At 39.4% G+C, this 22445-nt stretch overlaps 1 protein-coding gene across 46 annotated transcripts in view; it reads right to left on the bottom strand.

Annotated features, from left to right (window-relative positions):
• TRDN (triadin) overlaps positions 1–22445 on the bottom strand; it is a 597259-nt gene that overhangs the window by 431019 nt on the left and 143795 nt on the right. For 37 of the 46 annotated variants that reach the window (XM_033935829.1, XM_033935830.1, XM_033935836.1 and 34 more), the window contains 2 exons: positions 7851–7904; positions 3815–3943 (listed from right to left, as the gene is read on the bottom strand). The exons of 4 other annotated variants lie outside the window; for them this stretch is intronic. In XM_033935829.1, coding sequence (XP_033791720.1) covers positions 3815–3943; positions 7851–7904 — 183 coding nt within the window. The remainder of the gene's footprint in view (positions 1–3814; positions 3944–7850; positions 7905–22445) is intronic. 5 more of the 46 variants (XM_033935845.1, XM_033935847.1, XM_033935848.1 and 2 more) reach the window with 2 other exon arrangements.

Genomic DNA, 22445 nt, shown 5'->3' with positions numbered 1-22445 from the left:
TAGAAATGAGGTGTTTGGGTGATCTTAGTACCTATAACTACAGTAGGTCAAAAAACTGGCAAATTGCTCATGCTAATTTTTAATATAGTATTGTATGTAAAAGTATATTAAAGATATTGGTGTCTCCTGGAGTCAGGATGGCATAAAATGCATGAAAGATTTATGCACAGTACAATCTTCATTTTACTTTCCTCCTCAATGAATCTGGAGAACCAGTCATGAGACAGGTGTACAATGCAAAATATGTCAGGTTCCATCTCTAATAGAGTTGATTCAAATGCAGTTTAAGGAAATCAAATGAGGATTTTAGAACAACAACCTAAAGGATAGCAAATGTATATGCACACCAGCTTCATCTAGCAAAACAGAGCAATTTAAAACCTTAATGGTATCACAGTTTGTCTCAAAGATCAATAAAATATAAATGTTTGATATAATAGAAGTGCAACATAGCAATACAGAGACCTATGCATTGCTAATTGAGTTCGTCATGTGGTATTTAATGTATGTGTTAAGAGGCACTGGCACTAATATGCAAATTAGGTGCATATTAATGCAGCCATTAGTGTACCTAGGTTAAGGTACACCTGTTGACGCAGGCATTAATGCAAAACATAAACCACACCTTCCTGATGTATAGCTAAGTTTATTGTGCTAATAGATTTGTAATGAATCTTTATGAGTTTTGACATGTATTATTATTTGATGTGTACTGGTATTCTAACAGATAATCAATTTAGCATACTCCTCTATCTTGTTTTGCATTAACTTAAGCTACTAATGTATGTTATGCTGTTAACATGCACTAATACTTCTGTTCCCCTTATGCAGATTAATATAATGGCCCCAATTTGGGCTGAAAGATAAAGATCAAGCTAAACTTTGTTGAATTTGGCATGTTTAGCAAGTTATTTGCTTTTATTGGTTCAAAAGAAGGCAAAAGCTTATGTGAACTGAAAGCACATTGCCACACACCTAATGAACTACTTGTTCAAACAGATCAAAAGGAGTAAATTCCTGGTGTAGGGATATCTAGTTAAAGCCAAAGGTTTTGAGGCTCTGACAGCTGAGAAAGCACTGATATTTTATTTATTAATTAAATTCATAGACCAGCTATATCTAAGCGATTTACATTGTATAAACATACTATATCAGGGTTTAGAGATATCTTTATTTTAATGATAACCTTCAAGTCATGAACTATTTTCATGCAATATGAAAGAAACATTTTTTCACTTCAATATCTTTATTGAAATGCATCCATAATATTATAATTGGTCATAGTGTCAGCAATAAGAACATTTAACAATAGTAATACTAAAATAGATAGAATAACATCAATATGACATCAGTATAGGCTATACATATCTCAAGGTTACTCATGCACAGTTGTGGCTCAGTGTGAGTCTAGAGGATATCCATGAACGCATGACAGCAGTTTATGGTTAGTCTGCCCCATCATCCTACAAAGCAACATTTTGGAGCAAGCAGTTTAAGTGGGGTAGAGAGTTTATTGAAGATGACCCTCACAAAAATGTACAAGAAAGTTGAGGATTTAATTTTGGCAGACAGACAAATTAAGGTTTCTTGAATAGCTGAAAAAATTGACATCTCAGCAGGTACAGTTTGGAAAATTATTCATGAAAAGTTGAGCATGTCCAAAGTTAGTGCAAGATGGGTTCCAAGAATACTGATGCCATGTCAGAAGGCCACAAGGCTCCAGTGCTGTCAGGAGAATATGGAGATGCTCTGTGAAGACCAAGTGAATTTTTTTCATCGTGTGGTGACTGGAGATGAGACTTGGGTTTATTACAGAGATCCCGAATCCAAAATGGAGTTAATGCATGAGAACCATGAGTCATTCTCCACCCCAAAAAAGTTCAGGACAGAAAAAGTCTGCAGGCAAAGTCATGGTAACTGACTTCTGGGATGATGAAGGACTTTTGCTTATGGAGTTCATGCCACACAAGACAATCATAACCAAGGAGAAACACAATGATCACTTTGCAGGAATAAATCAAGGAGAAAAGATGTGGAAAACTCACAACAGGCCTGTTGCTTCTTCATGACAGTTCACCAGTGCATATGTCACTGTGCATATGTCTTTTACTATTTGCATCCTGTCCATTTGATTATGTATACTTTTATGTTTCCCTTTTTTATGCTTGTAAACCACCTTGAAGTTTGATTAGGGAGTATAACAAATTTTTATTAAACTTGAAAACTTGACAATCACAGGCTGCCATCCGAGAATGTGGGTTTCAGCAATTGAATCATCCACCATGATCTGGCTCCCTCAGGTTATTTCCTGTTCTGAGTTTTGAAGAAATCTCTCCGTGGACAGCGGTTTTCAAATGATAAAGATGTCATGGAAACTGTGACATCTTGGTTTGAAGGTCAAAAAGAAGAATTCTTTTCAAAGGGATTAAAGTCATTGCAGGAAAAGTGGGTGAAGTGTATGGAGCTATCAGGTGATTATATTGAAAAGTAAAGCAAAAAAATTTTGAAAACTCTTTTCTTTCCTACTGAGGTAGATGAATTATTGAATGTCCCTCATAGTTTACTAAGCTACGGTAGTTTTGGCATTTGTGCAAGCTTTCTATGTGCTAAAAAATACTTGCCGAGGGTGTGTTTGGGAGGCAGAAAGTAGACGTGTTCTGTGATAATTAGTACAACTGCATTGCTGTATGCCAAACAATTAGGGTGTAATTAGCGTGGGAGACTTTACTGCCTATAAAATAGGTGTCAGCAAGTGCTCCTATGCTAATGGCCATGCGCAAATGGGGTAATTAGAGCCTGGCTATTGACTGAGGAAATGGGAAATGTGGCCATTTTGCAGCCACCTTAAAAATGACTTCAGAGCCAGGGCTGTGGAGTCGGTAGATAAATGTTCCGACTCCGACTTCGACTCCTCATTTTTTGTACTTCAGGTACCGACTCCGACTCCAGGTACCAGAAATTTCCTCCGACTCTGACTCCACAGCACTGGTTAATTTTCAGATCGTTAAAATGGAATGTCAAGTTGAGATAAATGAGCATTTTCGACACCACCTTCTTTTTGCTTTTAATCAAGGTTCTAAGGCCGCAGAAGCTGCTCGCAACATTTGTGCTGTGTATATAGTGGGTGCTTTAGCTGAAAGAATCGCTTGTGATTGGTATGCCAAGTTTAAAAAATGGGGTCGGTAGATAAATGTTCCGACTCCGACTCCTCAGTTTTTTGTACTTCTGACTCCGACTCCGACTCCAGGTACCCGAAATTTCCTCCGACTCCGACTCCACAGCCCTGTTCAGAGCACAGGGAAGACTCGCGCTAGTGATAGCTCTGGCCCCTTAATTTGTTTATTTTTTTATTCATGCATTTGTTATACCATCATTCACCAATTGGCATCTTGGCGGTTTATAACTGCCAGAGCAGAGCGATCAGATGAATAGACTGGAACAGCCTAATCAACAAAGGAAATTCCAAGAGACAAAACGAATAAAATTCCGAGGCAGAACACAAAGGTAGGAGAAAACCAAAGCTGCAAAAATGATCACGACCACTATAAAGAAGGGCTCTTTATGCATTAACCTTATCGTAATAGTACTTTTGGAATCCTGTCATCTTTAACATTTTGGGTTGGGTTTTTTTTTTTTTTTTTTTTAAGTGAATGCTAGTAGCAGACTATACAGAGACCAGTTCTGCAAACTTATCAGCCAAATGCTAGCACTGGCTTTTAGAGTTATCTGACAGATTGTGATGTTAAAAACACATAAGATGTTTTAATGCACATGTTAGTCATTGTGGTGCCACTAGCCTTCACATGACAAATACCTTCATCGCTGTCAGGAGACATGATGTCAGAGATTACAGAAACAAAGCCATATAGCCATTCAGTGGAGTCTTCCACGGCCTCGTGAACTGTATTGATGGGGTCATTCCTGAGTTTGTACACAGCACCTCCTGAGCACAGTTTAAAACAAAAAAAATGGATAAGAACAATTCTCTTCTTATTCTGCTTATACAGTAAAACCTTGGAATGCAAGTAACTTGCTTTGCAAGTGTTTTGCAAGACAAGCAATTCATTTTATTAAATTTTAACCTGATAAACAAGCAAGGGCTTGCAATACAAGTACATATAGGGCTCCTTTTGCTAAGGTGCGCTAGCGTTTTTAGCACGCTGCTGATAAGCGCGCGCTAACCCCAGCGCTACACGTAATAACCGCTAGCGCGGCTTAGTAAAAGGATCCCATATAGTATATACACATCACATCATCACAATTGAGCCGATGGTTCTTCTCTTTGTGACACTGCAGGAGTGTAGTGACTGTTCTAAATAAGCAAAGTCTTGAAATACGAGTACACGTGTCACATTATCGCAACTGACCCGATGGTTCGTCTCTCTCTGACGCTACGGGAGTGTAGTGACTGTTCTAAATGAGCGAGGTCTTGCAATACAAGTACGTATAGTATTTTGTATTAAAGCTTTTGGGTTGTGGAGTTTCCATTATTTCTTATGGGGAAATTTGCTTTGATATACAAGGATTTTGGATTACAAGCATGGTTTCGGAACAAATTATGCTCGCAAACCAAGGTTTTACTGTACTCTATATTTCCAGCATATTGTCTTCCTTAAATAGAAAAAAAAAATCCCAAAACCAAATGCTTAAATATTTTCATCTTTAAAAGAAAAATGTTCAGTTAAGACATCCAGGTTGATACATAACATGCATATAGAAGTACTGTTTGACAGTCTAAACGCTGGAAGGATCAGGAAAGTCATTTCTGGGCTTTGGAGAAATATCCTGTAGTAATCCACCATATAGCACTAATGATTTGCAGGCAAGAAGAGTTTTAATAATGAAATTGTTTTTGGGCTGCTCCATTCTGCCTCTGCCCCAGCAGTTCTTTTTTTCCAAACTATTTGAGAAGAGATGAGCATTCTTCTCCTGCAACTGGCTAGAATAAGTGATATTTTGATTTACTAGGATATCTGCTTCCAAAGCCAAGACAACTGAAATAAAACCTACTCATTAATAGTATTTTACTTTTTTTTTTTTTTTTTGCAGCAAATGATTATTCTGTTTCTGCTATGTAATCTGGTTTTTAATGCATAACACTAAATCGAGTTTAGCATCAGTAATACACAATTATATCTTGAAGCATGTGTTTGAAATGTATGAGAGATGTGCATTTAATTGTGCACCTCAAAAACATTAGTGTCCATATGATTGACACGTGTCAACCTGATAATGTGCATAAAGTCACTTTAAGTCAAAAGTTATGTGTGCTAAAATGTTTTAATTAACAAAAAGGGGTTGAAATTGAAGGGGGAAAAAAAATTAAAAAATGACCTGAACTGATTATTTTTTCATGCACATCCCTGAAATTTATGTAGAATAATGCTCAACCTACAAATACATTTTTTTCCCTAATAAGTTTGCAAAATGACACTTTCTGAACATGGGTGAATGATGCTCATTCAATGTATTTCATTGGTAAGACTCTTACCAGAATCCAAGGCACTCAAATTCAGATGATAATTTTTGTGATTTGATATCAATTTTCTTTCAAGAGACGTTCCTTGCCACCAGTTTCTTAAGAAGCAGCTCAGTGTTTGCTCTGCTGAGCTTTGGAGAACACTCTATGGTTTCATAACACAGTTTAACAAGATGCTTCCAGAAGCCTCCTTCAGTATATCACTGATTATGATCTTGGTTTCTAAGATGTTGGTAAACTAAGAAAGATGTTGGCTCTTTTGAAACTCAAGCGGACTTCACTAGAAATTAGTATCTGTGAAATCCATACCTGCCACCTGAACAAAAGCTTTGTGCATTATATAATGAATTATCATAGTGGTTGTGGTTTTTTCTGCCATTTCTAGCTGCAGTGTTTGCTGTGAGCATGCAACATATTCCAATGATTAGAAGCAGACTCTGACCAGTAGACACACCAAACACAGGCTTCAAGCAACTATTTTGCTAGCAATAATAGTTAGTTTTTTTTAATAGAACATGCTTAACATTGTATAAAGAGAATAATGTGTTGTATTTATAATGAACACTACTTTATCACTAACAACTAGAGTTTTTATTGACAAATGCAGCAGAGGAGCAACTCCACTTTCAAAACTGAAGACAGTGGCATCTGCGAAAGATTTTATTGTGGCCTTTTTTATGACATCCACATGAAAAAGGGAAAAGTACTGTATAATTGCCAAACTTCAAAGGTAAATATAATACCAATAATCAAGAAGCAGCTATTGAGATTTAAATACTTTGCACATTCAACATCTGATATCAAAAACAGTGCTCAGAGATTCAATAAGATTTGTCAGAGCAAACGCTGGAAAACCAGACGTTTAAACAAGCCGAAATTTTGGCGAAACGCATCAAGCCCAGAGCTTTCTTAAAGCATGTCTAAGCGATGTGACATCTGTGCATATACTTCAGATAAGTGGTGTTTTGCTAATTTTTGACAAATTTTATTTGCAATATAAATTTATAAAAATATCGAAAAACATGTGCGATGATTAGAGAAAGAAATTTCGGCTTGTTTAAACGTCTGGTTTTCCAGCGTTTGGTCTGACACATCGAATCGCTGAGAACTGTTTTTGATCAGCTGTTGAATGTGCAAAGTATTTAAATCTCAATAGCCGCTTTTTTATGACATGCCATAATGGCAGCTTAATAAGTATAATGGTAATCTATCATATCATAATGTATTAAGGGCTCCCTTTATGAAGGCACGTTAGCGGGTTAACACGCGTAATAGCGTGCGCTAAACCGCCGGATGCACTAGCCGCTACCGCCTCCTCTTGAGCAGCAGCAGTGCGGGGGTTAGCGCGTTATTAAAAGTCACGTGCACTAAAGCCACTAACGTGTAAAAGGAGCCCTAAGTACTAAAATGATCAGAATAAACTTTTCTGTCTTTGTTTCCCTTGTTTGAAATGTCCATAATTGTATGAATGTGTTTTCTCATCTCTATATAGTATATTCCGCTGAGTCAAACTTCTCTAAATTTGTACAGAAAAGTTCTAGCAGAGACCTGGCACCGCAAGATTCCCCAAATCATTCTGTTAGTGCAATCAAGAGCCTCTTCCTATAGAGTTAAAAAGATAGTTCAGGTTCCAAAAAAACTTCAAGTCTTTCCCTATGTGTGAAACTGCCAACAAGGGATCCCACTAGAACCAACTGCCAATAACGACATCATCTAGAACCAAGATTCAACTAGAGACAGCTGTCAAAAAATGGAGACAACTAGAGCCAACTGTCAACATGGCATAAACTACAGCCAGTTGTCTCCAATGAAGACAAATACAGCAGAGCCAACTACCAACAATGGAGTCAATAACCAGTTGTCAAAAATGATACCAACTAGAGCCAACAATCAACAATGGAACAACAACCAGTTGTCAAAAATGATACCAACTAGAGCCAACAATCAACAATGGAACAACTACTGCCAGCTGGTTTTATTGATGTGCAGCCCTCATCCACTGGTAATATAGTTGGAAATGCCAACTCATTTGACCTTTTATTCTTTTAATCTTTATCTTGCATTATTCCCCAGGGACATGCTAGGAAGCAGACACTCTTTTCCTTGCCATACTTTGATAGGTAAAATTAACAATGATAAATCTCTTGGATAATTACTTAATGTATTTCAAAGAACTGACTTGGAGGAATGTGTATTATTTAAGCAATGTTAAACAGTTTCTTGTTCTTGATAGAGCATCCTATTTCAAACAAACACACAAACAAAATTGTCTCTACAATCTGAGAACAGGATTAGTAGCAACCATGCATCTTTTTAAAATTTTCTGTGAGAAAACCTGTTAGAGAGAAGAAATGACTAAGCAATTCCTTGCCTCTGGAGTTCTCAGCTTCCCTCGGAACTATGCCAACAGCAGATTGATGTATTCCTATTAGAACAAAAGGTATATGAGGAAAGAGAACGAAGACTAACTCAGAAGAGAAAAAAGTGAGATAGCTATGTGCCGAGTGTACCGTAATGTGCATGCAGAGAATTATTACTGTTCATAAGGAATTAATGCAATGCAGGCTCTCCAAGATATGTTGAGCAGAAGGCACCTTATTAAAACATGGTTCAGGTTTCACATTATAACTCCAAGACAATTGCTATTTCTTTGGCTGGGGTGTTTGATTAATAACTGAGATGGGAAATATACTGTATTTTGCACTATAAGAAAGGTGAGAAACTGTTTACTGATCACAAGTAGCTCAAGAATAGTTTCTGAACTATTATAGATTCAGAACTAGCATAGCCTTGGTTTGTAGACATAAATATTTAGATATCCGCAGTGGGGTAATAAGGGTGAGTGCGCCCCTCCCTGCCCTCTTCCCCCCACCCCATGCATGCCCCCTTCCTTTTCCCCCTAACTTTTTAACTTTTCCGGCATGAGCAGTATGCCCATGTTGGTGTTGGCTCACACTTTGATGTCACTTCCTAGGAGTCCTGGGAGTGACATCAGAGAGATCATTGAGCCGACGCGGGCAGCAATCTCGCGTCGGGGAAGTAAAAAAGGTACAGGAGAAAGCAAGGGGTGCGTGCATGTGGCAAGGACAGGAGTAGGAGGGGGGAAGTGCAGAGAGGAAGACCGTCCCCCTTATTGCACCACTGGATATCTGTCAGTTTAGATGTTTAGGAGTTATAAGTTGAAATTTTATATATATGGTAGATGGATGAAAGTAATGTAATATACATTGAAATAGATCTATTGGTCCTGATTCAATGAATGACACCTAAAGTTAAGCGCCTAGATTGGTGTGCCAAGCTAATCTAGGCATCTGCTTTAATTTTCTTAATTGGCTTAATCAGTGCCATTAATTGAAAGTGCCATAAAAAAAATAACAATTAAAAAACCAATCAAAAAATTATCTGCCACTCTCAATCTGTCAGCATCATGTTCTCTCTCTCCTTCCCTCCCTCCATTCAAGCCATTTCTAGAACTTTTCTCCAGCCAGTCCCTTTTTTCCCCTCAGTCCATCTACACCACTCTATTCCCACAATTTTATTTATCATTTTTCCCTAACTTCATCTCCCCCTCCATCCTCCCTCTGTACATGTTAATTATTTTTTCCTCCTGCATAGGCATAACTTGATACTTTATATTTGGGGGCAGGGAATTTAATTGCTCTTCGCTTGCTCTACTCCTTAAATCTTTTTAACCTGTTCCGCTTCTCATTTTCCCAGCCTTCTATTTCCGTCTACTCCCCAGCAAGGTCCAATGTACTTTGACCTAACTACTTGTCATTCTATGCAAGTTTGGCTTACCAATCCCATTACTTTCCACTATCCTCTATAGGTAAGATTTCCTTTTGTTTGAGAATTAACTTATCTTCAATTTGTGGCTTTCCATTGACCACAGGATTTGTTCATTTCCTTGCTCCATTCTTCCTGGCACCAAGCACATTCCTGTTTTCTGGGACTGGTTCCTCATCCCCTTTTACACTGCAGCCACTTACCCTGGCACTCACAGATTGCAGACCTATAGCCACCTTTCTGCCTGCAGGGTCTACATCAGATTCTTTGCCACATGCTCACCCTGAGCTCTGGAAGCCCAGTAAGGATCATTTTTTGAAACCTGAAAGATTACATACTGAGTGGGAGAATATGTTCTAGCAGCCCAGGGCATAGGAGCATGTACTCAAACTAAGCCACTGTGTTCTGGGCTACCTGCAGGCAAAGAACAAGCATCCAACCTAAGGAGATGAATTGAAACCTGGCAAATGATTGCTGAGGGGAGATATGATTGAATTCTACAAAATCCTGAGTGCAGTAGAACGGGCACAAGTGGATCGATTTTTCACTCTGTCAAAAATTACAAAGACTAGGGGACACTCAATGAAGTTACAGGGAAATACTTTTAAAACCAATAGGAGGAATTTTTTTTTCACTTGGAGAATAATTAAGCTCTGGAATGCATTGCCAGAGGTTGTAGTAAGAGCAGATAGCGTAGCTGGTTTTAAGAAAGGTTTGGACAAATTCCTGGAGGAAAAGTCCATACTCTGTTATTGAGGAAAAAACGGTGGAAGCCACTGCTTGCCCTAGATTGGTAGCATGGAATAGTGCTACACCTTGGGTTTTGGCCAGATACTAGGGACCTGGACTGGCCACCGTGAGAACGGGCTACTAGGCTTGATGGACCATTCGTCTGACCCAGTAAAGCTTTTCTTATGTTCTGATGTTCTTTTTATCAAGAGCAAAGAGGTGGGCAAGAAGCCAAACCAGGAAAAACACAGAGTTTGTGAGACAGCATGTCCCTTCTCCCCCATCTTCAGCGCTACCAATGGTCTCCTACCACCTCTCCCTGCTGCTGTGCTACTTCTTTAGGCTTACAAAGCCCAGTGCCCCCATTTCAACCTCCTGTGGCACGTAATGGGGAAAAATATTTTTAACATTTGTGAGGAATGGGAACAGTGCTACTTTCCATTCTCCCTTGGTTCAATCTCTGACCATAGCTCCTCTCAATATCAAAGCTGCCAAGAGAAAGTAAGTTTTAAAAAAAGGAAATGTTCAGTTCATGGTATTCCGTGCTTCCACAACCTCCTCCCCTTTGAAATACCTTATTGACCCCAGTGACCAAAAAGTTGGAAGAAAAGAGCAGATAACAGCAGCTACCCAAAACTAACCCAGCACAATTAATAATATTATACCTCCCACCTAGTGATTCTTAGCCTTGCTTGGTTGTGGGGAGTGGTTGATATACTCTATGAGCACAAAAATCAAAAAATAATCTTCTTGTTGCTTATTCTTATTTTTTTTCTTCCTAATCTTGCCCTTACTTCACCCCTTAGTGCTTCTTCGCTGCAACCTGACATCTCTTCTCAGAATCCCTTTCTCAGCTTATCAGCCCCCTCTTCTTTGAAACCCACACAGTTCCTCTTCCAGTCCTCATCTCTGCTTAGGAGGTAATAGATTTTCCAGAACTAAAATCCAGATCCAGTTCTGCCTAGCCCCACCTAGTTCCACCTGAGTCAGACCCAGTTCCGCCCCCAGCCCTACCCCCTCAATCTGTTCATTTGTCGGGAGAACATCTGCGCATGCGCTGGTGTGATACAATGACACCACACACATGCACACATGCATGTGACATCAGCATGTTGCATCCACGCATGCAGGGCAGGATTAATTCGTTGAGGGCCCCTAGGCACAGAAGTACACTGGGCCCCCTGCCCCGCCCCACCTCAACATGCGCCCAGGTGGAAACGGGAAGCTGCGTCAGAGGGAAGCTTTGGGCAAGTAGCACCGCTTGCACAATTCCACTTCCCATTGCCTTTATCACCCGTGTTGCTTGCTTATCTTAATTTCCGTCGATGGGGGGGGGGGGGCTGCGTTGCCGATCAGGGTGGGGCCCACGTTGCTAATCAGGGGGGGCCCTCGTTGCCGATCGATGCTGGAGGGGCCCATCGCCGTTTGGAAAAAACAATGTTGATGCCCTCCTTCATCGGGCCCCCCTGACCATTTTGGGCCCTAGGTGGTAGTCATCTACACCGAGGTGCCTACCCAAAAAGTAGGTATGGTTAGGGATGGAGTCTGGGTATAGACTGAGTTAGGCATTGGCACATGCCTACCTTAGGCACCGATATATTAGGCCAGGAAAACCCTAGCCTAATATACCAGCACCTAAGTTGTAGATGCCTACTGGCGCCTAACTCAATGTAGGCACCGCTCAACACGATTCTACAAATGGTACCTCTGAATGACATGCAGTAGGTGCCGTTTCCTAGGTGCCTTCCAGGTTAGGTGCTGTGTACAGAACCGGGCTTTGAGAGCCTATTTTACGACAAAACTTGAATGAATAGGTTACATTAAAGACCTGACATTTAGGCACCTGTAGTTACACCAGCCATAGAGCTAACCTAAGTTCAACTTACAGTTTTCTGCAAGACACATGTTTAAAAGCCTTACCTATGTCTCTCGTGCTTAACCCTCGCATACTCTCCCTTGCAAATACATGACATGCTAGTCAAGAAGGGTTTGAGAAAGAAGATGTAAGGTCTTTTCTCACGATGATACAATCTAAATATAGGAAGTGGGGCTTTTCTGCTTTGGGCTTTATGCTCCTCACATTTGTATGAGGAAGTTCTGAACTTTGAACTGATTTTGCACTGTATATGCAAAAACTGCATTCTCTGTGCCATGCAGAAGAATAATGTTCTTTGTCTTAAGACTCCCAATCATGAGACTTGGAATGAAAAAACAAAACAAAGCACGTTTGTTTATATAAGTGTTGATGGGTTGAATTAAACTAAAGGCATGCTGGTGCTGATGATTAAACTGATTTATAATATAAAGTAGAAGGGACATCCTATGCTCTTGGGAATTCATCTCAGACTGCAAAGGTGCCAAGATCAATAGATTTATCACGCTGCCAACTAATAACACCCTGCTCCTCCCTACCAGCCAGGAGGTGGAGGAATGCGCTGTGGCTCATCTGTGTGGTGCATTATAATTTATGCTAACTGTTATCTAGTTATTCTATATGCTATTATCCTGTGCATAATAAAATGTTCATTTTGCTCTTTTAACTACTGGAATATTTGGATAGTGTGACAGTGGGTATTTGAAGAATAGTCCTTAGACTACCTGGTAGAACTTGGGCATCCTTACTACCATGTTTCTCCTAAAATAAGACAGTGTCTTGTATTAACTGGGGCCCAAAAAACACACTAGGGCTTATTTTCGGGGTAGGGCTTATTTTCGGAGAAACACAGTAGCAGGTTCTCACGTGCACAAATATTTAATTACTTAGATTTATTTACTGCTTTTTTAAAATAAATTCATCTAAATTCAATAACACCAATCTGAGCACAAAGTTGACAACGACAAGAGTAATATGGATGTAAGTGTTAGTATTCTAGACATTTATGCATGCACAGCACATGTAAATATGGGCACCCAGACTATGGAATTGCCGTTCACATTCTGCTCTTTTTACACAAGTTATTCAGAAGGAAAACAGCATTGGTTAGGTTAGCATATAAATGTGCAAAGCTCAAGCTGTTAAGGCAAACATGTAGTTCTGTATCTACACAGTAAACCCCCCCTTTTTACAAAACCGTGCTAGCGTTTTTAGCGCTGACTGTGGCAGCAACGGCTCAGATGCTCCTAGAATTCTGTGAGTGTCAGAACTGTTACTGCCACAGCCAACGCTAAAAACGCTAGCACAGTTTTGTAAAAGGGGGAAGTGGGGAGAGGGTAAGTTTTGGCCTAAATATTAATCCAAACAAACTAGCATCAAACTCAATTATGAGTCTCTCTGTCCTCATCTGACAGAAATGTGTCTTGCACTTCGTGTATAGTTTTTTGATAGCAAGAAATATATCAGTTTGATTACTGTTAATCAGCCATTCTATTAAAAATATATTAGTGCTTTCTACTTAGAGAAACTATTCGTATTTCTTTATGTGGTTTGGCATGTATTGGACAGTTCACCTAAGCCAGGGGTGGGCAACTCCGGTCCTCGAGGGCTGGAATACATTTGGATTTTCTGGATTTTCCCAATGAATATTCATGAGGTCAATTTGCATGCACTGCTTTCAATGCATATTCATTGGGGAAATCCTGAAAACCCAACTGGATTCCAGCCCTCGAGGACCGGAGTTGCCCACCCCTGACCTAAGCCAACTCATTAACCCCTTCTATGTTGAAACTAGAGGATCAATGTTCCCTACAGTGTTGTGCATATTGTGTATGTAATACAGCAGTAGAAGGACATCTGGTAGTGTTGGTAAGCCATAGAGATAAGAAGCAGTATCCTGAAGAGAAAGAAGAGCAATAGGGAGCTAGCTGGCTGCTCTTAGCCTCATAAGCAGAGAAGTGGAGACCATGTGATCTTGCTTTAAGGGTACCCATAGAGACAGGAACAAACAAACCAAAACTGCAGATATGTACAACGATGTGGGCAAATTTTATTGTGACAAGCAAACTATATATTAAAACTTTTTACCAAACAGTGGACCCAAACGGTCCGTGTTTCGGACAACCTTCATCAGGGGTCCATGGTAGATAAAGGAAAAAACATATGTCACAACAAATTTTAAAAAAGATAATGTAAAACCAAACAGGTGATGTGTCACGCCGAGAGTCTCTGCAAATAATAAAAATCGCTAGAGTTTAAAATTTGTTGTGACATATGTTTTTTCCTTTATCTATCTGATGAAGGTTGTCCGAAATACGGACTGTGTTGGGTCCACTATTTAGTAAAAAGGTTTTAATATATAGTTTGCTTGTCACAATAAAATTTGCCCACATCGTTGTACATATCTACAGTTTTGGTTTGTTTGTTCTTGGCTGGTTTTTTCACTGCAGACAAGGTTGGACCTCCCCCTTTTTTTGGTTTTGTTGCTCTGTACCCATAGAGACACCCATTTGTTCTTCTAATATGCTGGAAGGTGTGGCTCACTGGTAGAGCTGCTGCCTCTGCACCCAAAGGTTGTAAGATCAAATCCCAGTGCTGCTCCCTGTGATCCTGGGCAAGTCTGTGTCCATGGCTTTGAATGCCAAAGCCACCAAAAAGGTGGCATACAAGTCCCTATCTTCTAATGACCCCCCCCCCCCCCAATATTCTCTTAACTTTCATAATATACTGGTTTCTAGAGAAAAGTTGCTTCTACAGTGCCTATATTTTAATGAGGGAAGGATATTGGATTTGGAGGGAACTTTCCTGGGGTATAAACCCCCCATGTGAGGAAAGAGAGATATCCAGCCCAAAGGCCTGAGCTAAGACTAAGCAAATAAAAGAGACAGAGATGACTGACTACCTTAGGGAGCCTTTCCAGTGATAGCAATCACTTAAGCTTTGTGCTGTTGGAATCTGCTTCACCACTCTAAATATGAAAGGAATAAAGGAGAAACTTGGCTCAGTTATGTATTTCCAACAGGGCAACCAGGAAAATTTGTCATCTACACCAGTTCCTAGAACAGATCGCGTGGCAGAAGAAAAAAACAAACAAACTACAAACCGCTTACCTCAAGAATTCTGGAGATCATCACCCATCCAAACAAGACCAAACCACCTAAGTGCTACCTTAGAGCTTCAGAATTCCCTAAGTCTCCCACCACCACTAAGAACACTGACCATAGGTGACAATCATCTTTGATACATACAGTACTTACATTATCAGAAATAGAGTATGACACGGTGACAAAATTCATCACCATTCCCGTCCCCACAGATAATTGCAGAAAGCCATCCAATGTCATTATTTAATGTCTATCTCAACCTCAGTCCTTCTACACCAGCATTGTTCAATATAAGGCTTGAGGGTCAGTGGCTGTGCCCATTCATGCTCTGATTATTCCCTCTCTCCTTAAAAAATGACATGGAGATGGTTTCCAGTGGTTATCCGCAGGGATGGGAACAGTGATGAATTTTGTCACTGTGTCATTCTCTAATCAGAAACACTGTTATGTAGAGAATTAAGGAGAGGATATTCACATATTTTCACAAAGAGGAAAGGTTACCGGGGAGAAACAAAGACTTTGTAAATACTGTTTGCTTTCTACTTTTGTCAAAGCAACTGCCTCCACTATTGATTTTGTTTCATTTGTTTGACAAAGGAAACGTTAAGTAAATTTGTTGAGCCAGAACACCAGTATAGGAGCGATCTGAGTTATTGACTTAGTAGAGAGTGCACTGTGTGTAAACAAACTATCTACAGCTTCTTAGGGTTTGTAGGCTCCAGCCCTGGTCCCAACCAAATAAAATTCTTTACATGAGAAGTCCCTTCATACAATCTCCAGGCAAACACCGGGATCCCCCTTATATTCAAAAAAGAGAAGTAATGATATTTCAGAAAAGAGAATTAAGATTCTTTAATTTGGAAGAAAGTTGCAGAGACTCAAGAAGATGGGATGGGAAAGTCTGTGCTGCATTGTTGATAAGTTATGCACACCTGGGAGTGATCATAAAATCCCAGCAGGCACTTGGAAACAGTATAATTTGGAAGCTGCTCAGCCTGAGTACTGAGTTCTTGCCAAAATATCTGGAAGCCAAGAAGACTACCTTGACTAAGATGGGTTTTGTGTTTAGCAACTGTAGCTTTGCTCATCAATATGCTTTTATAATAGGAAGTGAGAAGTTATCTAGCATGGGTAACATGGGTGGAAATGCCTGGAAGCACTATAGGGGTCAAAGTCCTAGGATTGTTGTAGTTGGGTTTCCAACTGGGATGTTCTTATAGAAGGAATTAAGTGAGCTCTTTAGATTATTTATAGTCAAAGTTTTGGATGAAAGCTGTCTTTCTACTTTCATTTTTTTTTTTTTTTTTTCTGCCTTCCAACAAGCAGGCTGAGCTCCAAGGGGTAGAGACTCAGGCCCCGCACAAGGTTGACCCGTTATTACTAACTTAATTAAGGGTAAAGAAAAAGGGAAGTTACTTTGCCCAAATGCCAGAACAGGGTAAGAACTCCCAGTTGAGGGCAGTTTGTTGGATGATGCAGAGCAAATGTGAGAGAGGTTAGTGTCTTTTCCCAGGAATTGTTCCTTCTCTCTGTTATCCAATGAAGAGCCCAGAGCTCAAAGGTCAGACCATTTGGAGCTTACATGCCTGAAGTCTGAGAAAATGAAAGAAAAGTAGCTAATAAAAAGAGCAAGTATGCTGGAGCTTAAGAAGTGAGATTCCTTGAGGAAAGAGGATAGGATCAGGTTCTATAATGCAGTACTAAAAACAGCTAGGGAAAATTTTTATGGTAACAAAATTATTAGATCTAACAAACAAAGTCATCCACTGTTAGGGGAGAAGAGTGAATTAGTTTTTGGTGGGAGTCTATATGTCAAATTATAAGTTTGAAAACATGTGGAGGGGCATAATCGAAAGGGACGTCTAAGTCCGTTTACGTCCATCTCACAAGTCATCCAAAGTAAAAAATAGCTCAAGACACATTTTTGAAAAATACATCCAACTTTTTTTTTGTTTCGAAAATCATCTAATTATATGTCCTGCGATCTGATCGTCCAAGCCACTAAATCGTCCATCTTTATACCACATTTTCATCCAACTTTTCGTCCAAGTCCAAAACACCTAGAACAAGCCCTGTTGGACGTGGGAGGGGTCTACAAAGTGATGGACTGCACACCCAAACATGGCACCTAAATAGTGGGGTACCTTACAGGGCACTGCTGTGAACTTCACAAAAAGGGTGCCATGTCTTCTCCTTCCTACAGCTCCCTTATAGGTTACAGTGAGCCCCCCAAACCACCTCCAGAATCCCCTAGACCCACTTATCTACCACCCCAATAGCCCTTATGGCTGCAGGAGCCACTTATATGCCAGTAAAAAAGGGTTTGGAGGTGTGTATAGGGGAGTGCACATGTTTAAGTATCAATGCAGTGATTACAGGGGCTTATGGGCATGGGTCCTCCTCTCTATGGGCCCCTAACCCACCCCCAAGATGACTTAAGCTGCCTCTGTGCTGGATGACTAGGCTTTCCTATGCGAGACGGCCAGGTGATTATGGTCTGGAGGCTGAATTTTAAAGGTGTGATTAATATTTTTATGGGTGTGGAGGGTGTCGGTGATCACTGGGGTAGTGTGTGTGGGTCTGTTTTATGTGTTTGCAGTGCTTATTTGGTGACTTTAGGTGGGTTTTTGTGACTTAGACCATGTTTTACATGGTCTAAGTCACAACGTCCAATTGCCATCGATCGTGGGCTATATAACTTTCGGTTATACATGCTGTACAACTAAGTGTAAGCTGGCCCACGTCCTGCCCAACTCCCACCCTCGACACTCCTCCCGAAATGCCCCGTTTAACTTTGGTCGTTCAGTGGCACTATGAAGGCCTAGGTTGTTTGGAAATATGTCCAAAACCCATTTTTAGTATTAGCACTTGGACGTTTTTGAGAAATGTTCGTCCAAGTGCCAACTTAGGCCAGTTTTTGGATGTATTTCTCTTTTGATTATGAGGGGACATCATAATAAATTTAAGGAAATTTGGAGACCATTAACAAAATATTGCAAGTTATGATATATTAATATTATTTCCCTTCGATTTATGAAATATTGTTATACACATCAGGAGGGGAGGGGGGAGGGGGAGAGGGCGGTGGGAGGTGGGGTCTAATAACTGTATATTATTTGATTGGAATAGAGTGCAGTATGTTATATTATTTGTTTGTTCATTTGTTTGCACAATGTAATTGATTTAAAATGAATAAAGAATATTTAAAAAAAATAAAAGATCTAACAACCAAAGCAGTACTTTATTTAATATTTGGCGCTCCCTAACTTAAAACAATGATTTATCAATCCACTCTTCTCCCCTAACAGCAGATGACTTAGTGAAATTTTTTAATGAAAAGGTCGCTGCTATAACAGACTCTTTTCCTTCATCAGTCTCTTTAATTCCCTGGAGTCTAGTGACACTAATTCTATTGCAATTCCAGCAGATAGAATCTGGACAGTTTTCGAGTATGTATCTGAGGCCCAGGTTCTAAAATTGTGCCACAAATTAAGATCTTGCAAATGTGTTCTCTATCCATTCCCTTCATACTTATATGAAAAAATTCCTACCCAGGCTATCTTACCAAACTTATAAACTTGGCTTTACACTCAGGTCTATTCTCTGTAGAGATGGGTTAGATTGTTTTGACCCCATTATTGAAAAAAGCAGGCCTAGACCCATCTTCTCCATCTACTTACCGACCTATAGCAAATATTCCTCTACTGACCAAAATGTTAGAGTCTATTATATCAGCTCAGCTTTCTTCATATTTGGAGAGATTCTCCATTTTTTTACCTTGCCACTTTGGATTTAGACCTAACTTTAGTACTGAGTCTTTACTAGTCTCACTAATTTCAAAGGTCCAGCAACTTCATTCATGTAACAAGTTTGCAATTTTGCTTCAATTTGATCTATCTGCGGCCTTTACGTTGTTCGCCATGATATTTTGATTCACCAACTTTCTGAGATAGGTATCGACTCTATAGCCCTAGAATGGTTCTCGAAATTCTTACGATCTCGCTCATATGCTGTTAATATGAATAGCACTATGTCATCTCCTTGGAAGCCGTTATACAGAGTTCCGCAACGATCACCTTTGTCTCCTATTCTCTTCAACATTTACATGACCATTCTGAAGCTTTTCCATCTTTCTCCCTTTGAAACACTGTATACGTGTGCAGATGGCATCTTTGTTCTCCTTGTAATAGATTCAAACCTCACCAACTTCGTTGGTAATATAATAGAATGTATAACGAAACTCCAGTCATGGGCCCTTATTGTACAAATGAAGTTGAATGAGTCTAAAACAAAACTACTCTGGCTAGGCCCAAAATTAGATCAGCTACCTTTGTTTATTCTACTGCCTTCAGGATCTTCATTACCGATTGAATTCTCAAGTAAAATACTGAGTGTCATTTTAGACTCAACACTTTCTTTCAATGGCCGTCTTAATTCTCTGGTGAAAAAAATGTTTTTTTTTGTCTCCATATGTTGAGGAAAGTGAGATCCTACTTCCATCAACAACATTTTTCTGTTCTTGTGCAATCAATTGTTCTTTCAAGGTTGGATTATTGAAATGCGGTCTTTTTAAGCCTGACTAAGAAAAGTCTTCCAAGACTTCAGTTGATCAAGAATACTGCGGCTAGGCTGATCTTTGCAAAAAGTAAATTTGATCATGTTTCTCCACTTTTGCTAAAACTTCACTGGCTTCCAATTATTTCTAGAATCTATTTCAAATGTGCTTTCTTTACATTTAAGATCTTGTATGGCACTTTTCCTTCCTTCCTTCCTTCTTCTATTTTGGAATTCTACAAGATCTGAGATTACCAGACCTACTCAAAAACTTAAATTATCCTTTCCTACGCTGAAAGGCGTCATCTATACTGGAAAACTAGGGCAGTCTCTTCTTTTCAAAATTACTGAGCTCTGGAATAATTTTCCTGTCCAGTTGCGTGATCTGTCGCCTTGAGCTTGTATAAGTTTGTGTGACTCTCAAATGGAAGATTAGATTGGATCTGGGCTCTCTCCAATCATTCCGTAAACATCTGAAAACTTGGCTTTTTTCAAAATTGTGATCTTCGTTTCCTTCTATATATCCCTATCCCTATTGTATTTTATTTTTTTAATTTACTGTAAACTTTGTCGAGCTCTATTCTTATAGAGAAGATGCAGTATATAAGCTTAAGGTTTAGTTTAGTAAATACTCTTTGAAATTTACTTCAAAGAAGGTAACACATGCTAGTTATTGATCTCAGCTTGTTCAGAAAGGAGAATTTTCCTGTGTATGCTGTGGAGTTATTTTCAAGAACCCCTCGCTGAGAAAAGGCGTTACAGTCTTATGAATGGAAAAAAGAAACACACACACACAGTTTATCTTGAATCAGACTCTGAAAATAGAAATATGGTGCAGAAATGTGGTCATAATAGGACTATGAAAAGTAACTGGAGGTGAACATATAGTTCATGAGTTTTTGCATTCAATATCACTTTCAAATTTATGAAAAACACTATAACATTTGAAGTGTTTGTTCAACTCAAGGACAACCCATGGACCGCAGCTGAACCAAAATTAAGAAAATAAATTAGCACATTACCTCAGGGAGTTGGTATTAGTTATCTGTGGCTACATTATAATGACATTTTGCAGACTCTATAATGCTAGGAAACTGGAATCTTTACAGGTTGTAATATCATTTATTGAACCAAGAAAAAAATCTCATTATATTTTTATTTCTTTGTTTGATATATCACCTTTAATGAAATCTGTTGCCATCAGTGGGTTACAAAATAAAAACATGTACTATAAAATGAAAGTACGTGTAAAAATGACCACCCACCTTAAAACCACATAGCAAACAATCCTTCAATCCTCAGACTCATATATACAGGGGTGGTTTGAAAAGTTTGGTAAAAAAGCAAGTAAAGCAATGTAGTCGCCATTGAGGATTATACACTTAGTCCAGCGAGTTTCCAGTTTTTTTCATAAACTATTTTTCCTACGATATGAAAAACTGGAAACTCACTAGACTAAGGGGCTCATTTTCAAAAAAGATTGATGTCCAAAAGACAGCAAAATGTCTAAAAAGGCATTCTCAAAACAGACTTTCTAGACGTATTTCTGGTTGTTTTGTCTCTAGTGCGTCCAAATCTTAAGGGGGCGTGTTAGAGGAATGTTTTGGGTAGGCTTAGGATGGGCTTAAGACTGAACACTCCTCAGGCATACCTTTAACAAAAGGTCCTGGGCTTTTTTATTTTTAGACATTTGGAGCTAGACCTGTTTTAAAAGCATTTAAATGCTAAAAAAAAGTGTCCAAGCTGACCAGAGGACCACTGGAAGGATTAAGGCATGAGCCCCTCTCCCCTCTATTCTCCCAGTGGCCATCAACCCCTTCCCACCGCCCAAAGATGTTAAAAAAACAATACATTCTAGCCTGTATTATGAGGGGATGCTGAAAATTAGAGAATGACACGGTGACAAAATTCATCACCGTTCCCGTCCCTGCAGATAACCGCAGGAAACCATCTTCATGTCATTCTTTAAGGAGAGAGGGAAGAATCAGAGTATGAATGGCCACAACCACTGACCCACAAGCTTTGCTTTGAAGAATGCTGGTGTAGAAGGACTGTGGTTGAAATAGACACTAGAAAATGACATAGGATTATTTCCTGCGGTTATCCGCGGGGACGGGAACGGTGATGAATTTTGTCACCGTGTCATTCTCTACTGAAAATTCTCAGCCCAAGCAGTTTCAGATGTTAATATAGACATTTGAGCCCAGAGAGCAGAGGAGCTCTTCCAAGAAGTACTGTAGTGAATTTCACATTAAAAGTTCCAGGTATAGATGTCACTTTAACTTACTTCTATTGTATGGTGATCCCTCCAAAACCTAGCATACCTACATTAAGTTGACACCTGCAGGCATAGTAAGTTTACACCTGCAGGTATAGTAAGTTTTGGATGGGTTTAGGAGGGTTTACCATACAAGAGATTCAACTTAAAGTGATATATGTACCTGGAACTCTGCAGTAATCTTTCTGTGCTGAGAAAAGCTCAGCTCTCTGTGAAGTTTGCTAATAATGCTAGCTAAATGAACCTCTGAAAAACTTGCTTTTGTGCGTTTTTCATGTGTTTATATTTGAGAATGGCCAAAAAAGATAGACGTGCTAAGGACCATAACATCTACATAGATCATTCTAAAAAATAAAAAAAATAGATGTCTTGCTGTTTTGAGAATGGACATTTTCACTACTGGATTTCTGGATGTCTTTCCCAAAATGTCCAAACTCAGACTGAGACGTCCTATTGAAAATGCCCCTCCATGTGCATAGCCCTTGATGAAGACTGCGTTGTTTACTTTATTTTTTTTTTTAACCAAACTTTTCAAACCACCCTTATAAACATCTATGCTTTCAAATGATTTCTAAACCCAAGATGGACCATTTGAGTTTGAGACCTTATAGATGTAAACTAAACTAAACCTTAAGTTTGTAT

This window comes from Geotrypetes seraphini, chromosome 3, assembly GCF_902459505.1.
Source record: "Geotrypetes seraphini chromosome 3, aGeoSer1.1, whole genome shotgun sequence".
NCBI lineage: Eukaryota > Metazoa > Chordata > Amphibia > Gymnophiona > Dermophiidae > Geotrypetes > Geotrypetes seraphini.
Note: the sequence above shows the minus strand (reverse complement) of the source record. Positions and strands in the feature narration are given on the sequence as shown.